Source organism: Antedon mediterranea, chromosome 6, assembly GCF_964355755.1.
Source record: "Antedon mediterranea chromosome 6, ecAntMedi1.1, whole genome shotgun sequence".
Lineage (NCBI taxonomy): Eukaryota > Metazoa > Echinodermata > Crinoidea > Comatulida > Antedonidae > Antedon > Antedon mediterranea.
In genome coordinates, this window is record NC_092675.1 from 9,059,796 (window position 1) to 9,080,250 (window position 20,455).

The window sequence follows — 20,455 nt, forward strand, 5'->3', positions numbered from 1 at the left end:
GGCACATCAGATGACTGGTTAAAACTAATATACTGGCCTCTTAGTATTAGGATAGGAGGCGTTTTAGCCTTGCTTATGCCTAGGATTGTTTGGTCGTTTGTTGACATAATTAACACCACATGTGTGTTTATAAAATCCATATAAATATAATATTTAATTTATTATTAAAAACCAAATGTTACTGTTTTAATCAATGTGAATCAAATGTAGGGCTTAGGCTAGGCCTACCTTTTATTTGATTCAAATGACAGGAATCTATTTAGATGTTATATAAAACAAATAATGAATGTTTTATATTCGTGTAATTGTACAAATAATGGCATTTGGTGAATGATGAAAGGTTATCATCATTCACCTCATGCCAATATTTGTACCATTACACTTATAAACATTCATTATGGGTATACTATTTGTAGACGAATATCGTATCGTATCGATGTTGATGGGTAGGCCTATATTGATATAAATCGACCTTTTTTTTCAAGTGGAATAACACTAAATATTCTTAGATGAATATGGCGTCAACCCGTATTATATTAAGTGGTACTGTATTTTGATGGACTTGGTTACAAGCCTGTAATGATAATTCCAATGAAATCTGGCTACAAGAGTCTGTTTTTGATCCTAATAGTATTCTTCTAATAATCTTCTGGTTTGTGAAGGAGGCATGCAGAATCCAAACGCGTAACAGCCAGGGGAGCATAAATCAAAATATAAAGTTAACACATTTTCTATATAAATAATTTAAGTATGGAAGAATTAATAATACTACACATGGTATCTTTATGCATAATCTGACAATAGCTGAAGTAGGCCTAAATTATTTATTAATGAATCCGTAACTTTATTTTCTGTTAACATTATTGTGTTACCTCAATGTGAAAATAGATAACAAGAAAATAACACTTCAAATAAGCGATAACAGTAAGAAACATTAATCTTCGAAAGTTCAATGTGTTATCTAAATCCACTGTTTACTCACCTCACTATAGAACAACGTTCAAAGTACACAGCGTAAACATATAACTACGCGTCTGTCTGTGGTCTATACAGTTGGTATTCAGTTAATGGTATTCGCCATGGCAGTTACAACAAACGAGGAAGGCAATAACTACCTCCACGAATTATTGAGAAGTGCTAATTGTGAGGATCAAATCGAGATAGAAAATAAACTGACAGAATATGTTGTCGATTCTCCAAAGGAACGTATAATATCCCTAATAAACCAACGAAATGTATATGGAAACACACCATTGATGGAACTCTTGTTGTGCGAAAACCCCAGCTGTAGGCTTGTTTTACATACCATCAAGTTTGGTTGTGATGTTAATATTGCAAATCATCTTGGCCTGACACCTATTCATTTAATAGTCAGTAAGCAATATAAACCTAAAAGATTACTAGACGACGAGTACATTGGAGTAGCCGAGAGAAATATTGTTAGTGAAATAAGTCAAAACGAAAGGGCTGTTTTGAAAGTTATCATTGATGCAGGTGGTGATGTCAACAAGAAAGACGTGTTCAGGAGAAGTCCTTTGTTTTTAGCAAACAATTTAGAAGTTATTCACATGTTAATTCAAAGTGGCGCAGACGTAAATATAACTGACAGGTGGGAAAGGACACTGCTTCATGCTGCCTTATCCATGCCAAATTACAAACATCTGGCACGTTTTTACATAGAGAAACTGAATTCAAAATGTTTACGGCAAGTTGACGTATTTGATTCCACGCCACTTCACTACTGTGCTATCTTTAATGGAGAAGACATGTTTCGTGAGTTGAAGGAACTAAATTTACCATGCCTTAGTTTAGAAGACAACCAAGGAAACGCAGCAATGGATATTTTACAACGTAGGATGCAGTATACACGCGAGGCATCATCATCATACAAGAGCAGGGAAGACACTAAAGACGTGAGTGAAGTTCTTCACTACAACGACGTTATCGACAAAGAGGATGCACTGACCGGTGTCAAACAAATAAAAGAATCTTCGATAGAAAGTTTATTGAATTGTCCTAGTTATGGAGCACCTTGGGATAAAGGAGAAAGTTCTTTAATCATAAAAACGGTTGTAGACTTTGCACAGTGTTTATGCAGACGTATAGGTGAAATGGATGAACGGTTTAAATGCTCTCTTTTTCGAACTGGAAGTTCAGAGGAAGGAACTAAAGTTTCTGATCCAACAGAATTTGACTTCGTATTTTGTCTTACAAATTTTGCAAAACTTTGTCGAATCGTAGAAGTAGAAGACAAACGCAGTTTTGCTGAACTACAAGCTGATGGTATTCCAGAGAACTATACAAGCTTTTTTTGTTCTAATAACAAATGTAACGTTCCAGAAATTCGATGTGCATTTTTAATCAATTTGAAGCAATTATTACTTTCAGATGTCAATACATGGAACAGTCCACATCTGTCTTTTGATGGCATTGTGCATCATTCAGAAGAATACGATAGACCTGTGTTGACATTAAAACTTCGGTGGCTTGGTTGCTTGTACAAAGATGAAGAAATAAGTCTTGATATTGTTCCAGCTATACAAATAAAAGGTTGGTGGCCCTCTGATACTGAATTCGGAAAGCTTACTTTGATGACAAAAGAAATAAAAGATGAAGGTTGTTTACTACTACTCCAGAATCCATACTTCCAATCCGATACGTTATTAAGGATATCATGTTCGCCAGCGGAGATATGTTTGATGAAATCTCTACCCCTCTATATAAAAGAAAGTTATAGGCTGTGCAAACTACTCAAACACAAATGTATTTGTCCACGACTAGATCCTGATTCAGAATCAGACGAGTTTCCAATATTTGATCCAGATGATAGCATTACCAGTTACATGCTCAAGAACAGCTTATTCTACGTTTTAAGTACAAAATCCATTTTTCCACCAACCAAAGACGTAGTCGACTTTAAATTGGTAACTAAAATGGCTGCAGATGTGTTAACCTTTTTAGATCATTCTACAACGAACCAACACCTACCTGTTTATTTCATACCTAACCGTGAAGATGTCTTCAGTTTTGAATTTGAAAACTTAGAAGAACCTTCCGTTGAAGTTGAAAGATTAAATACGTTTCATTGTCAGCGTCGCCATGCTTTATTGAAGGTAATGTTGCATATCCTTGGACTGAAAAATAAATCGTTTAAATCTGAGTGAAGTACTCGGGCAAATACAGAGTGGTCAGGGTGCGCTATTCCGGCCTATATTGAAGATACATTACATAACTCAATATGTCAACATTAAGCTTTCATGACGTCACCAATATGATTATATTTTTTCATGATCTGTTTATATTATGAGGGGAAAACAATCAGAACGACAATTAGAAAATTTTTGACGTTATACGTGCACGCAAGAATATGAATACTAAGAAACAAATGAAACAATTTGCCTTTAAATTTATTTTCTAATACTGTTAACTTTTTTTCTTCATTCTTCTTAAATAATTAGATATTTTTTTGTTTGTCGTTTATATACATTCTATGTTCTGTTGGTTTGTTTTGTAAATATTTTGACCTTTAGTTTTGTTTCAACTTCAAGTTCATCGTATCAAAGATTTTTTGTCTTCAAGTAAAGCGAGTCTATATTTACGTAATTATAGTATAGCAAAAAACGGTTAATTCATTAAAGGGTTAATTCGAACCCTTAAAAATATATATTAGTTAAGATACCATGTTACTTCTTGTTAATTAAAAAAGCGAAATAAGAATTAATTAAATCTACTTTACAAATGCAATTTGAATTCATGTGGTTCTGGCACAACTTTCTCGAAAACAATTTTTCAAACAAATTAATAATTACATTTTTGCATAAACATCCGTCCTTTGTTTTCCAATGCACATGTGAAATAAAGATATCCATTTTACTTTTCGTATGAACGAATGAAGGCCTGGGACCTATGCAAATGTAAATTCATGCGATTTGAGTTATTTAATTTCTGCTCTAGCTATGTAGATATTGGATCACAGAATATGTTTAAATGGATATAGATATAAAGAAATCAATCTTGTTTTAATGCTGTTAAAAACATACAATAGTAACTTTATTTTCTTACAACAATCTTTTCTGTTATATAACACGATCTTTGAAATAAGACATTTGCCGTTTACACAACCTTTTGAAGAAAGAAAAAACACAATTATATACGTACATTCGAATTCACTGTATTGGAATCGGTATCATTATGTTTGTTTACATTTTATTGATATTAATCGACTGGCAAAAGTGAAATAACACTATTTTTTTCAAGTGAAATAACACTAATGACTGTAGAAGAATGTGACATTTATGTTGACATGTACGGTATATTGAAAAAATTGACTATATTTATGTAGGAAAGACTTGAATATAACATGAACAGGTACATATGTTAATGGGTATGATATAAATCGACTTTAAACAGTTAAATAAACACTACGATTTGTAGATGAATATTACGTAGACGTGACACGTTTAGAAATATACTATCGTATCGATGTTTCTGGGTATATTGATATAAAGCGACTTTTAAAGTGGAATAACACTAAATAGTCTAGATGAATATGGCGTCAACACGTATTATATTGAGTGGTACTGTATTTTGATGGACTTTGGTTACAAGCCTGTAATGATAATGCCAATAAAATATGGCAATAAGAGTCAGCTTTTATCCTATAATAGTTTAATAATCTTCTGGGTTTGTGAAGGAGGCATGCAGAATCCAAACGCATAACAGCCATGGGAGCATACATTAAAATATAAAATAAGATTAGAAGAATGAATAATACTACACATAGCATCGTTATGCATAATCTGACAATAAGCTGAAGTAGGCCTAAATTAATGAATCCGTAACTTCATTTCTGTTAACATTACTGTGTTACCTCAATAACAAGTAAACACTTCAAATAAGCGAGGTAAAGTACTGATTCATGAAACATTAATCTTCGAAATGTCAATATGTTATCTAAATTCACTGTTTACACACCCCACTATAAAACAGCGTTTTTTTTGTTCTAATAACAAATGTAACGTGCCAGAAATTCGATGTGCATTTTCAAGCAATTTGAAGCAATTATTACTTTTAGATGATTTGGTTGCTTGTACAAAGATGAAGAAATAATTCTTATACTAATTTAGGTATTTCTATAGCGCCAGAATAAACTAAACCGAAGTAAAAATCAAAGTCGCTTAATATTGGATGTTAAAAAGATGCGTTCTAAGTTCTTTAAAAAAAATAGCAATAGAAATTGATTTAGTAAAATGACAAGAGAGAGAATTTCAAAGAGAAGCAGCAGAGAACATAAAAGACCTTTGTCCAAAAGAGTTGGTGTTAATTCTAGGAACAAGTAGTAAGTTTTGATCAGCCGAACAAAGACAAGCAAGAGGGGTGTCTTGATATTGTTCCAGCTATACAAATAAAGGGTTGGTGGCCCTCTGATACATAATTCAGAAAGCTTACTTTGATGACAAAAGAAATAAAAGATGAAGGTTATTTACTACTACTCCAGAATCCATACTTCCAATCCGATACGTTATTAAGGATATCATGTTCGCCAGCGGAGATATGTTTGATGAAATCTCTACCGCTCTATATAAAAGAAAGTTATAGGCTGTGCAAACTACTCAAACACAGATGTATTTGTCCACGACTAGATCCTGATTCAGAATCAGACGAGTTTCTAATATTTGATCCAGATGATAGTTACATGATGAAGAACAGCTTATTTCACGTTTTAAGTACAAAATCAATTTTTACACAAACTAAAGACGCAGTAACTAAAATGCCTGCTGATGTGTTAACCTTATTAGATCATTCTACAACGAACCAACACCTACCTGTTTATTTCATACCTAACCGTGAAGATGTCTTCAGGTGAGTTTTGAAATTGACAACTTTTAGAAGAGCCATTCCGTTCAAAGATTAAATACGTTTTATTGTCTGCGTCGCCATGCTTTCTTCTTAAAGGTAATGTTGCATATCCTAAATAAATCGTTTAAAACTGAATGAAGTAGACCACTAGGGCAAAATACTGAGTGGTCAGGGTATGCTTTTTCGGCCTATATTGAAGATACATATAACTCAATATGTCAACATTAAGCTTTTATGACGACGTCACCAATATGATTATATTTTTGCATGATCTGTTTATATTATGAGGGGAAAACAATCAGAACGACAATTAGAAAATTGTTGAAGTTATACATGCAAACATACGATAAAAAGAATATTTTTTGCAAGTGCTTTTCAAGCAAGAATATAAATACTGCCAAACAAATGAAACAACTGGCCTTTAAATTGCTTTTTAACTTAAATTCTTAAATAATTAGATATTTTCTTGTTTGTAGTCTATAGATATACATTCTGTAGCTTTTTTTATAAATATTTTTTGACCTTTAGTTTAGTTAATTCAACTTCAAGAACAATAAAGAGCACAGCAGAAAAGCCAACGACTATGTTTTAAATGACCTTATGAAAGAGGGATCACATGCGATTGGACCATCACTTTCTTGAAAAAAGGCGGATCAAAAACACATTTAAAAAAAAATTTAAATCAGACTGATTGATTAGAAAATCAATTTATTTGATGCTCAACAATAAAATTCCATAGAGACAAAAGACAAAATAACGAGCATCAGGAACACCCATTAGGCCGGAAAAAAACAGCCCATTTCCAATGGGGTCTAAATTGCACATAACAAACAATAACAAATACAACATTTATAAAATATATATATATATATATATATATATATATATATATATATATATATATATATATATATATATATATATATATATATATATAAATCAAAGAGCTGCATAGGCAGGATATATAAAAAAATCAAGATCAAATAAGTTAAAACTGCCTCAATATAGATTTATTTTAACGACATGTTTCGGGCATAGCCCATCATCAGGTGAAAAGAATTGTAACAAAGGATAACATATGTTATCCTTTGTTACAATTCTTTTCACCTGATGATGGGCTATGCCCGAAACATGTCGTTAAAATAAATCTATATTGAGGCAGTTTTAACTTATTTGATCTTGATTTTTATATATATATATATATATATATATATATATATATACATTAAAATAAAGCCCAGTAAAACAGAAAAATATAAAGAGATGGCAAAAAAGTCATGAGTAAGATTGCCGTTGTCAAGACTATTATAGTTATCATAATTATCATAAATATTAAATATTGCGTTCAAAATGTTTTTTAATATGTGATTTGAAAGTAGTTAGGCCTATGTTTGAAATTAATTTTAATTTGTTGGAAGAGCGTTCCAGTCTTTGATAGCAGAGAAGAAAAAAGTAGAATGAGACTGTTTACGGTTTGATACAGTAGAAAATCCGACTGAAAAGTATATATTCTTGAGTAATTCGAACTGAATATGACGATTACTCGTTATTCATCAAAAAATATTTTATTCATAGAGGATATGATGTATAGGAACGACTCGACTGTACTGAAAATATCCACTTCCTTTTAACTTGTCATTGCTTTCCTTAGAAATTGTCTTGTATTGTCTTGTATTTTATTTGTATATTTTGACTGACATGTTTTTGACAATAAATTAAATTGAAAACAGTAATTAAAATGACAGGTGGCACACCGTTTCTATAGAAAAACAAAAAGCTATGATAAAATCATCGTGTGAATAGATGTCGTTCTATATTGACCAGTGATGCGTATCAACGTTCCGACGTAGTTGTTGTGGTACCATAGTTGCCATTTCTGGCATTATTATGCTTTTTGGCATTATTTAGAGGCCCACGGCATCTGGCATAATGCCGCGGCATTATTTAGCCGTTTTTAGCATAATCTGGCATAATTTTGTGGTTTTTGAACAACCAAAAAAATAATATACCACAGAACAAAAATAAAATATTTTGTTTAATCTTGCAATTTAATACATATCACCTTACACAAAATCATATTGTACAAAACAGATTTGTTCGGGTTTTCCGTACAATAGTTCTTCCATCCTTTTGTTTCGGACTTAAATAGACTCTTCGGATAGGAAGACTGCTCGAAAACTACCGTGTGTGCGATATAGGCAGCACAACAAATCTGAAGAGGCTGAGCTATTGGTCAATTATGTTGCTCTATTTCAGAGACCATGCATGTTATTGGATCCCCAGATATAGAGACAATTGAACGAAAACATTAAGAAAGGGGTTTTGTTGTTTCAGTTCATAATTATAAGTGGCCGCACCTCTACCCCAACCCTTGAAATGGCAATTTCCAGTAACTAATTAGAAGCTCTAATTTTAAAAAGAATTTCTTCTGGAGAATTTGTTTTCCATATTTCAAATTATGTTCCATTTGCATCGTCGTAGCAACCCTATTTTTCCAAATGTTCTTCACCTCTCAGCCCCAGTAGTAGTGACCATGTGGGCGAGGTAATTTTTATTTAATATTAAAGATGTATTGTCCCTTTGACTAATTCCAAAAAAAATAAAAAATAATAGATTTCGAAAAAAGGTGGGTCATTTTGAAGTATCATAATAGTTATTAACTATCACCAAAAATTTTTCCGAAAAAAAAAAATTTAACTGAAATACAAACGTTTTTTTGTTTCAAAAATAACTTTGACTTCCAGTCAAAGTTTTCAATCAAAACATATCCCATAATGAAACGCGCTTGTTTGGCTACTCTGTATGCATAATCATAAAACTTCCTCATGATCTGTGTGAAAATACCTTCTTAACTGTGACGAGTTGTAAACAATCCTAATTTAGCATGCATAATGCGTACTCATGGTTTTATTTTTAAATCTTTGTTTACTTTCGCTCGTGACGATTTTCCAGATGAAATGTAATCAAACTAATATACCTGTTAATTACGTAAACTTGTTGTTTTTGGCTCAAATTTTCGACTTAAAGTGAATAACTTTAATATTACTTTGATATGGCCACTTTAAATTTAGAATATTTTGACCTTCATTTTTTTGTGTTTCAAGGGACAATACATCCATACAGCCATTTCCGCCCATCGAGCAGCTCTATTTTTCCATTTTTTTTACCTCACCCCCACCAACCATGGTGGGGCTGAGGTCATGGAGACACTTAATATTTTTATTTCCTATTTTAAATTATAATTGCCATTTTCAAAACTATGATGGGCTAAGATCCTGGAGGTACTACTAAATATATTTTTATTTCAAGGGTTCGTGGGTTGGTGTTTGTTTCATTTGCAATTACCATTTTCGCACCCCAGATATTTTTAGAATTATTAGTTATTACTCACAAAACTAAAAATACAATTTTTGAACGACATAGGGATACAATTTAGGCCCTATTTTGTGTCAGTTGGGGTTTTACAAACGTTTATTAGACATACAACCGTTGGTGGCGCTGTTTAGGGCCAAATTTTGGGGATCTGGCATTATTTTTCCCAATCTGGCATTATTTGAGACAGGATACGGCATAATTTAAATTTTATCGCTGGCAACGCTGTGTGGTACGGTGTGTTCGTGGCGCTTTAGGGCCTTTTACTCTCTAGCCTAGGTACAGTAGGATAGTAAGGGCCTACCTATTTTAAATAAGTTATTATGGATGAGGCAGAAGATGAAAGTACAATTTTGTATGATTTATTTGTGTTGGCAGATTGGCCGCAAGAACCCGAGATTTTGGTGTCTCAAACTGTAAGTAGTAAAGTCAGTCCGGCAAACCAGCCACCATCCACCATGCATGAAAATAAGGCTGGTGGTAAACAGACTATCGGGCCCACCATGGACGATCGGACCCACCATGGACGATCGGGCCCATCGTATAGACAGTCTTATGCATTGGGCCCGATATAGGCCTAGTCTTAGATTTGTCTTGCCTGTGTTTAAAATTGGCCGCGTTTAGGCCTATCCTAGGCTAGTTTTGTTTTTATTTAACCGTAAACCATGTTGATATTTTTTACATTACGACCTGGCTGCCTCTCTACTACGCCGCCTAGGCCTACCTACAGTAGCCTAGGCCTATCTAGTAGTAGGCCTAGTCGTAGATCCAAGCTAGATTCTATATCTAGAACGTAACGCCCCCTATGACTTTTGATAAATAATGTGTTATGATGGTGCATTTTGTAAGCAGGTTGGATGGCTGAATGGTAGTGCCTGTGTTTCGCAATGTGATGCTGTAGCGTCAGGCTAGGGTTCGAAACTCATTGTTATTGTTGGTATATTTTTTTCGCTGTGGCTAAAGATACGGTACCGTACTCTAACTTCTGTTTACTAAAGGTACGGTAAAATTGCATTACGTCATAATCAGCCAATGGGGTGCTGGTACGTGTGTGACGTCATCGTATAAGGACTTGGGATTTTTTTTCATATCGCGTCTGTACAGTAGAGAATGCCTATCGGCGGCGCCACGCTGCATGAATGTGTGTGCGCTGATGAAGGTTTTATTTTGATTCGGCCTATTTAGGCCTAGGTCTATATTTTTTATTAAATTTTATAGATGGTGACCATAAACAACAAGCAAATGCGGACAATAAAGGGGCCCTCAAATACTATGATTTAGACAGTAGCCCCAGGGCTGAGTAACAGAAGTCAGCGCACACATGCAGCTGGCCCCAGCCTGGCACAGCTTTCCCTACACAAACAAACTCATATAATGAGGTTATAGTACGTAGTAAGTAGGCCTGGCCTCTTTTGAAACGGTTTTCTGTATTCTAGAATTAAAATCAACCTGTTTTGGCTTTTCAATAATAACAGACGTAGGCTACATTTAGTTTTTGACACACACGACGGCGATAATAGCGATAAATGAAGCATAATGAAAATGCGGTTGATCACTGTTTTCGCGATATGAAAAAAAATCCTAAGTCTTTATACGATGACGTCACACACGTACCAGCACCCCATTGGCTGGTTATGACGTAATGCAATTTTACCGTACCTTTAGCAAATGGAAGTTAGGATACAGTACCGTATCTTTAGCCACGGCGTATTTTTTTACTCACCATCTTCTTTATTGACCATCGTCTTTTCTCACCATTTTCCTAGAAGAGGGATGTTTACAAGGGCCGGATGCCCGATCGGGTCAATAGGCGTAGATATCTATCTATCTATGATTAGGCGTAGATGCAGCCACTGCATATTTTTTATTTGGTGGTCAATGAATATTTATTATTAATAATATAAATGTTGAGTTTTTTTACAATACAATATCTTGATTTATTAAATTACTTTAAAAATTAAATTGAAAACCAAAATTTACAAATACAAATTGAATTCAATTCATTCATGACCCTAAGTCATATTTTGATAATGTCAGTTGTTTTTCTACTTAGTGTTCAACTAACTATCTAAAATTAAATGTTAACTAGACATGTAACTCGTCACTTTGACGAGTTAGTTTTCCGCACGACAAACGCCACGTGTACGTCATACGTTGGAATATTGCACACAGAAAAAGATTATGGCATTTTATGACCTGAACTGAAGAATATGATATGTTGTTATTGCTGAATTTTATTATTTTGATTTATATACAGTATACACAGTATAATCTGTATCCATTTCACATACAGTGTAGAATAGGTGAAATTACGGGACCCGCTATTTATTGCAATTTTTAACATGTTGACGGTTTTAAAATGAAAGGTGTTTTATTTACGTGTAGAAGAAATTTTAATACGTGAAATATTGATGCGCGCTCTTTTAAATGTAATGAATTATGACACAAAAGATGAAAATACGACTTTTTTTATTTAACTGGCCATATGATGACGTCACAACATCCGATTGGCAAAATGTTCACATGATTTCGTATCTACAATCCAATAGCTTCCAGAAAACGTTTTAATTGTGATTATCACATTTTATTCTTACGAGCTATAACAGATTAAAATTTACTTTAAAGATGAAATTAATGCCACACGTAATTTAAATTTTTAGGTATGATGATGTCATAAAAATTAAAATATTTTTAACTCATGAGAAAGACAGTTGATTGACCTACCGGTAGACAATATCAAAATCGGGGTGAAAATGAAAAACGGATAAGTGGAAGTGCGCTCTATTAAATGTGATGAGCTATGACGAAAGATACAAAAATCCTAAATTTTATATTTACGATAATGTCACAATGTCCGGTTAGCCATATTAATGCATGATCCGATATCTACAACTCATCAACTTCCAGACTATGTAATGAAAATAACTTTCATCGTTTAGTTTAGAAATTACGACTGTTTGAAAAAAGGCATAATTTTGACAAATTTTTGAACTTTTTCATCAAAAACACGCGCAAATTGTCCAATTCAATGTGTTCGTATGGCGTTATTTAAAGTGGAAAAGGTCTAAATTATTTTTCATACTCCGTGCGCACTTTACGCGTAAATAATTTTGCCCGCGTGGGAATTTTTTGACATGCGCAAAATGTCATAAAACGTGTAAAAATGTGATTAGAAATTAATTTTGCGCATTTTGAAATTTTAAATGCACGTGCGCATGTAACTTTGTGTAAAACACACAATTTTTTTTCAACAGAAAGAAAGTTAGCGCATGATATAAATTAAACTTTTGCAAAATTTCAATTTAAAATGTTTTTTGACCTATGTTAAATAGGCGAAATTCATAAAATCGTGCGTAAGTCACGTTGCGCAATTGTAAACATCCTGAAAAGGTTTGCTGCACAACTTCATATGAATGACGATATGTTGGGAAAGTTACGAAATGTTATGTTTGCAAGTTTTACAGATACGCGTGACACAAAAATTACAGAAAGAAAGAATAATAATACAGAAACAAAAAGATGATGAAACAGGACAGTTATACAAGGAGTTATCCGCCATGAGCGGATAACTCCTAATAATAATAACTCCTAACAAGACTAAAGAAATGATCATTGATTTTAGAAAAGGTATCAAACCACATGATAAGCTATGTATATTAAACGATGAAGTGGAAGTTGTTTAGTAGCTTAAGTATCTAGGCACAGTAATCGAGGATAAACTTAATTGGAAGGAAAACACTAAGTTAGTTACCACAAATTGTTATAAACTAGATGGCACGCTCGCTTCGCTCGCGTACCATCTAGGTCGTGCCCACAGATGGTTCTCGAATACACAGTATTTCCAGCGAGAAAAAAAATGGAGATTTCAAATGTACGTACCGCAGGACTATAATACATTGTCGTTTACAGAAACGAATAAATATACACAATGATTTATGTAGTCAACCAAAATTAGCACCCTGGGAATTACTTCCGAGAGAGAAACAAAATGAGTCAAATTTTTTTATTTGGACTCATTTAAACAAACCCAATTTGTGTTTTGTATGTAACATTAAGAGTTGAGGGATGGGGGAAGAAGATAGGTACAAAGAGGAAACATTTTAAAATATATTCTTCCACTCAGTAACGAAATATTGTTTTAAATGTGTTATAGGCCTATAAATAATATACCACTAAATACAGTAAAACATTTACAATTTAATACGGTACTTTGTTAAAACTCTCACTGTCATAGTCGATTGAAATAGTAAAGTACATGTAACGATACACCACTACGACGTTTATATATTTTTAAATTATTAATTAATAGTAATACAAACGTTGAGAAGCAACTGTCAGTAATAACGTTAATTTATTTGTATATTATATGTTTATAATCTAACAGTAGGGCCTACCCACACTCACAGTAATAAAGTTTATTTGTATATATTTTTATATTACATCTAACAGTACCAACACTCACAGTAAGAAATTTGCGATTCAAATTGCGATCAAAAGTGGTTAATACCTTAACAGTATTGTACAGCATTGCAATACTATTTATGTTTATTCTCCAAGGGGGCCCATAAATCTAAATCTATACCTCTATGGTTAAACCAAATAATTTGGAATGTTTATTTGTATATTATATGTTTATAATCTAACAGTAGGGCCTACCCACACTCACAGTAATAAAGTTTATTTTTATATATTTTTATATTACATCTAACAGTACCAACACTCACAGTAAGAAATTTGCGATTCAAATTGCGATCAAAAGTGGTTAATACCTTAACAGTATTGTACAGCATTGCAATACTATTTATGTTTATTCTCCAAGGGGGCCCATAAATCTAAACCTCTATGGTTAAACCAAATAATTTGGAATGTTCCATTCATCACAAATCAATACATTTGTAAAAACGTATATTAAATGTATCAAAATAGTATTTTTTTTTAAAAATCGGCCTGTCTTCAACATTATGATGCTGTACTCGAACTGTTCAACCGGTTTTCAGCTATTAAAAACAATTATCGTAGGAGGAGATAGGAAAATGCGAAGCCTCCTCGCATTTTTGTGGCGGGTATTTTTCAAGATGAACATCCATTAGACAGTGTATACCACGATCGGAAAACACCCCTATTTGGGGCAAATCGTTGAACCTAAATTCGTTTTAATCGTCAATAAATAATTATCTAACTTAATTTAATTAGTAAACAGGGTTACATCAGGTGGTTAAAATCAGTACCGAAAGTACGAACCAACTTTATATACCATCGAGTAAAAATTCTAGAAGTAAGGCGCGATTTACCGAATTTTGCCCTTACGTAAATTTATATATAGATGACTGTACTTTTTGAGAAGATTAAAGAAATGTCATGTGTGCAATAGAATCTTGATTTTATTTTATGAATCTGTTATTTTATCTATTTTAACTTTTAATGCAATAGGTTGGTTCAACAATTTAAACCAGCAATTCATGAAAAAAGTACAAAGAATAAGTAAATCTGCCAAAAAGATAATAGGAAACGATATTAAGAAATCAGATGAAGTTGTTAACATTCAACGTACTTACAAATAAACTTAAAGTTATTATGTCAGATGTTAGCCACCCCCTTAACCAGTACATTACGTTAAGCCGGTCTGGGCGCATTACATATCCTCGCTGCTGGAACACTGAACGCCTACGTAGATCCTTTCTCCCATCTGCTATGAGGCATTTTAATTTAATGTTGAAAAGATAACCACAATAAGTATCTTAGCTGTATTTTTAACTCAATTTGTATTTTTTGTGTCCTCTTTTAACTTTTTTATATGACATCTTGTTCTCAGTTTTATGTGATTTTATTCTTTTTTACTGTTTGTGCGACAATGTTTTTAGACAATTTTAATGTGTGTACTTTCAGCCAAAGTTTCAAGCCATTCATGAGTTTGACAATAAAGTTTATTGAATTGAATTGAATTTGAAAAAAACCCCAACTTGCTGAGCAAAATACACTCCAATAAAAGTCAGTTATGTTTGCAGTTACAGTATAAGCATGACACAAATTATTATTTCACATACAGCAGCTTTACACTGCTATCACACAATTTATTTTCGAATGCCAACTGATACTGTTATTATTTTATTGTTCATAATATCAATGGAAGTACATTTAAAACTAGCATGAAAATATAAAAAAAAGTTATACTATACAAATTCAGTCTATTACAACAAATTACACAAATATACATTAAAAGCTAGGTTATGTATAATACGTAATACAGATTAATAGCTTTTATCATAAAATTATTAAAACTATTAAAAATACAATATTAAAAAGGAAGAATTGCACAATGATACGTTAACAGAACACTACAGTTTCCTATCTTTTTACTGTTGTATTGTGTGTTTTTACTTTTGAAAGCATGCGTATTTTCACAGTAATTTCATAAAAAATTTAAATACATACTTGCTTTTGTTTGCAAGTTATCTTGTATCGACTGGGAGAGGAATACAAGTTGAACTCATAGACAATTTCCATTTACACTAGCCAAAAAGAGGAGATGAACCCGAGTTGCGCCCATTTACTCTACATCAATCAACTCAGTGACTAATAATAACCTTTAGCAGCACGGTGTTCGACCACAGAAACTGTTTACACTTTGAGAAGATACACTGGAAAACATTCAACTTTGTTTTACCCCACATAGAGCACATCAGAGTGGTTTGATTTACACCAGTCAATAAAAACCACAACACCAGCGTTTAACTGCCCAGTATACTCGGCGGAGTTACATTGCTGTGGCGGTGATAGTGTAAAAGGGATATGGTGAGCAGTTGAGTTCTTTGGTCAAAATGTAACCACATACATTTTATTATGTCACATGCATTTATTTTCTATTTTGTTTTCACAGAGTAGAAGTCCTGATGTTTCTATAAAAGATGGAGAGCAAGAAAAACCAAGTAATTAATTAAAAATGTTAAATGTTTTACTATAGCTTTCTTTGTTACCAATAGCGATATTAGATGAATGAAAACATTATATTTAGCTCAATCAATATTCTAGTTAAGCCAACTTTAAACATTAAACATTACGAACGTCAGATTAAAAACATTATTTTATCTTCTTATTTATACAGAGTCCATGTGGTCATGGGTCAGAGGCCAAGCATTAAGGTATTGGATATTAACAACTTATTAACCTTTAGTATTTATTGTATCCTATTATTTTAGAGGGTTAGTTTCATAAATTGTTCAATGCCAGTGGTCACTAGTGTCTTCATTTTGATGATCTAAATATAGCTCAAAATCATACATTATGTTAATTTTTTATCATTAAAAACATTTTTTTTTAATATTCCTCATATTCTTGTTAATTTTGTTTAACGTAAGTTCCTGGCAACTATTTAGTGTACTTTTTTCTGGAAACTGTGAATTATGAAATAACCGAAAATCGATATGAAAAAATTTTAAGAAGTTAAACCACTTTTTAGGCTTGTTTATAATAATTATGTTTAGTTTACACTTTACACTTTGTTTTATACTGTAGATCACTTCCATCAATTGCTTCTATTCCTCAATCACTATTAAAGGTTATTAGTTCTCGTCTAGCATGGCAAGTTGCTATTGATAGGTAGGCCTATGTTTTTCTTGGTTGTCTCCTATTGTAATCATACTTTACTAATTAAATAACTCTTAAGCTTTTTATAATAAAACACAAGAACCTAACGCCTGAATTCTTAAATCAAACTTTAGTTCAAACCTCGACTTAAAAAAGGTCTAGTTCGAGCTATTCAAATTTGATTGATAAAAGAATTTTGCAGTTCAACTTAAGGAAATCGGGCTTTTAGTCGAGTTTCACACGTCTGGGTAACAAATGCTATAAATTGGCCAATGATAAGAGAGTATTTGAGGAGCAGACGGATTTTTTCACATTAATATCACTTTCCATTTTGTTACAACAAATCTTTTTACGCATCAGGAATATACATGAAAAAAATATAATCATTTATTATTGGAACAAGACCAGTATAAGTTTAAAAGTAAAGTACTTTTGATTAACAACAAACAAAAACTTCATAATGTGTGTAGAAACCTCTCGCCATTGTGGCGGAGGTAATACATAGGGGGCATTACACTTGGGTCATATGGTACTGTAATTTGTTTACTTACTACTGAATTGTATTTTTTAATCTGGTTCCTGCTCCATTGAGCTCCATGGCCCCTGGGTTTAGCAAGTGATAAACATTACAGTTATACTACTGAAAAATATTTTAAAAGCTTTTGTTGTATATTTTTGTTAAATAGTGTAGGTGAGATGCTAGCAGTATTGCAAGAAACATCAATTGAAATACATGTTGAGAGAGACAACTTTGCTGCAGTCAAAGGAAGAAGTACAGGTAAAAATTTAGCTACAGTACAGCTATTAATAACTGCTTCGTTCCCATACATAACCCTTTATAGCCTATGTGAGGGCATTGTCTTTTTATTGCGAACACACGCAATATTACGAGGGTTTGTCTTGCTATGCCTTCCCGACAGCTATCAAAGAGGATAATCCTAAGGAAGTAGGCACATCCTAAAGCCTTGCGGTTGATATTAAATATTAATAAAAATGCTTATCTTTCCATTTTGTTCTACGAGTGTTTCTCTAACAAACTAGATTAGCCTAAGCTCCTAAGCTATAGGTGTCTGTTTTGGCTACTGCATTGTGTTAGATTACGACCTCAAAGGTGTAGGGTGCGTGGTACTTTTTAATTGTTTATTTTTTTTTTACATTGAAGCTAGACTCTGGGCCTAGGCTAAATAAATATAACGGGTGTAACTGCTGTCCTCTTGATTCATTGATAACATTGGTGTTTACATTGTGATGGATAGTGTGTTGAAACAATGCCTCTCGTAGGATCGCATTAAAAAAATGTATTTTTATCGTGATAAAAAAACAATGCATTTGTAGGTTCGCAATTTAAAACAATATATCTACCGCATAGCAACGAAGCTGGAACATTGCAGTAATTTTTTGCTGTACTGTACATAAAACTGTATAATGATATTATAGAATCTCAATGAAGAACGACTGTGTTTGGTTGATTACGATATTATGGATAGATTTAAACTTAGCAATTATGGCAGTATAATCCCATACTTCAATTACAGTGCTAGCTATAGTCTAGTTTTTATTTATTTATTACACCTTTTTTTTCCTATTACTATATTGTTATTGTTTTTTGTCATCTGTTGAAATGTTGTATTTTTATAAAAAGTATTATTTTGTTTTTGTTTTCTAAACGATAATCACGGATTACCCCAAGGTCCTTAAAATGCTTCAGCAAAACTTTTTGATTTAGATAAACATGTTTTGTTATAATCTTCACCAACAAGCTTTGATCTATCCACATTAGGCCAAGATCAACTAACCAACACCTCATATCAAACTATTGATAATATGTAATATTTCCTAGTTCCCAAAGATACATACCCTCAATTCCGCAAGCTTGCTTGGAGTGCTGATTCTACATTTGTTGCCATGTCAACTAGCTACGGTCACATTATGGGCTTTGATCTTCTTGGAAACAAACTATTCACAATTGAGACGGTAAGGTTTAAGTTTTTGATGCAACTACTTATTACTATACTTATTAATGTTTTGCCAGCTTAGTCTAAAAATAGTTTTCTGAATGAGCATATAAAATAATATTTCATTTTTTTTATGATAATCATTTTAAGATTAAACAATGTTTTTTTACTACAGTACAGTATGTACCTATAAATAAAATACTTTATTTCATATTGCTCATTTAGAAAATGTATTTCTACTAGGATGGTCAATTAATTGATTGCAATGAAAGAATTTGAATTTGAACTAGGAATTAATTGGTACTCTCGATCAAGAGTCTGAATATCACTAAAAAGAGATTTTCAGTTGGTAATGTTTACAAATCAATTGTAATACTCATTTTAGGTTGCGGTTCCTGAAATTGTTGATCTTAGCCAGGCGTTATGTGCACTTGTATTTATTGACTGTAAAGATGATACACAATGGTTAGTACTATTATTTATAATGTTAAGCTCTGTCTACACTATCAAACTAATTTGACAAAAGAAATGTGCCCAAATATGGTAGTGATATGACATCATCATGTCCATTACATTTGTTTGTCACAGAAAGTTTGATGTGTAGACAGAGCTTTAGATGCAAGAATGATTACACCTTATAAAGACAATCAACATTTGGTCATATACCAAAGTATTTAATGGAGTAGCATTATTTAATAAATAAATTGTTCTTTTCTGATCAATATTTAATTTATAACAATTTTCTTCCAGATTAAATACATTTTTATTTAATAAAGTGTAGGAGTAATTTCGGAAATTTAAAACATCAGGTTTTGTGTGAATTTGCTCAATGAAATGAATTCAAGGAAATTTACTCTATGTTTCAACAGGTCCACTGAATTGCTTGCAATTAACTATCAAGGAAGGCTTCAAAGTTACCTTATAAGGTAATTTCATGATTTATTTGTACTTTTTATATGTAATTGATATAGTTTAACATTTTACTTTATTACCTCCGCCAGGGAGGTTATGTAGTCGATCGCATGTGTGTCCGTCAGTTTGTTTGTTAGCAGGATTAATACTCAAAACTTATTGTCATATCTTTACCAAATTGAAAACACAGATAGATATGCTCAAGGACTACTCCATTTTGGGGGCAATCAGGATCCCAATTCTGGAACACTACGAGAACCTGGTTACAAATTGTTACTTTTAGCTGAAACGGATATTATATATAGATATAGATATATATCTTGAATGTGTAATGATTGAATTAATTTAATATATTCTATAGCTTTTAAAAGAATAGTAATTATTGGCTGTTCTTTTATTTTCATAATAAATGAGAATGTACGTTTCTGTTTACTACCATCAGCATTACAGGAGACTATATCAAAAACTACAGCTACTCCTTCATCAGTGGATGTCCACAAGGAGTAGCCACGGCTACCTTTGATAAAAAGCACTCTCTACTAATCCTAGGAAGTTCAAACATACTTGAGACAGATACCAGGGAAGTATCGCAGGCTCAAGCACATGGTATCACGGCATGGAGAAAATTGTCAGGTCATCCGCATTTCCAAGCGTTAACCGATTTCACTACACAAATTAGTACTGTAAGTAACTATTATTACCTCCGCCAAGGAGGTTATATTTTCACCCCTGTATGTTTGTTTGTGTGTCTGTCTGTCAACAGCTTGGAGGCC

The 20,455-nt window shown here is 32.7% G+C and overlaps 1 protein-coding gene across 1 annotated transcript in view; it reads left to right on the forward strand.

The window, feature by feature from the left end:
- Positions 1 to 9,478: 9,478 nt before the first annotated feature.
- Positions 9,479 to 20,455, forward strand: part of LOC140052706 (NBAS subunit of NRZ tethering complex-like) — a 38,022-nt gene continuing 27,045 nt past the window's right edge. Inside the window, exons 1-9 of the mRNA XM_072098391.1 lie at positions 9,479 to 9,647; positions 16,109 to 16,157; positions 16,334 to 16,370; positions 16,744 to 16,827; positions 17,502 to 17,593; positions 18,656 to 18,789; positions 19,156 to 19,235; positions 19,640 to 19,696; positions 20,125 to 20,365. Coding sequence (XP_071954492.1) covers positions 9,555 to 9,647; positions 16,109 to 16,157; positions 16,334 to 16,370; positions 16,744 to 16,827; positions 17,502 to 17,593; positions 18,656 to 18,789; positions 19,156 to 19,235; positions 19,640 to 19,696; positions 20,125 to 20,365 — 867 coding nt within the window. The 5' untranslated portion in view covers positions 9,479 to 9,554. The remainder of the gene's footprint in view (positions 9,648 to 16,108; positions 16,158 to 16,333; positions 16,371 to 16,743; positions 16,828 to 17,501; positions 17,594 to 18,655; positions 18,790 to 19,155; positions 19,236 to 19,639; positions 19,697 to 20,124; positions 20,366 to 20,455) is intronic.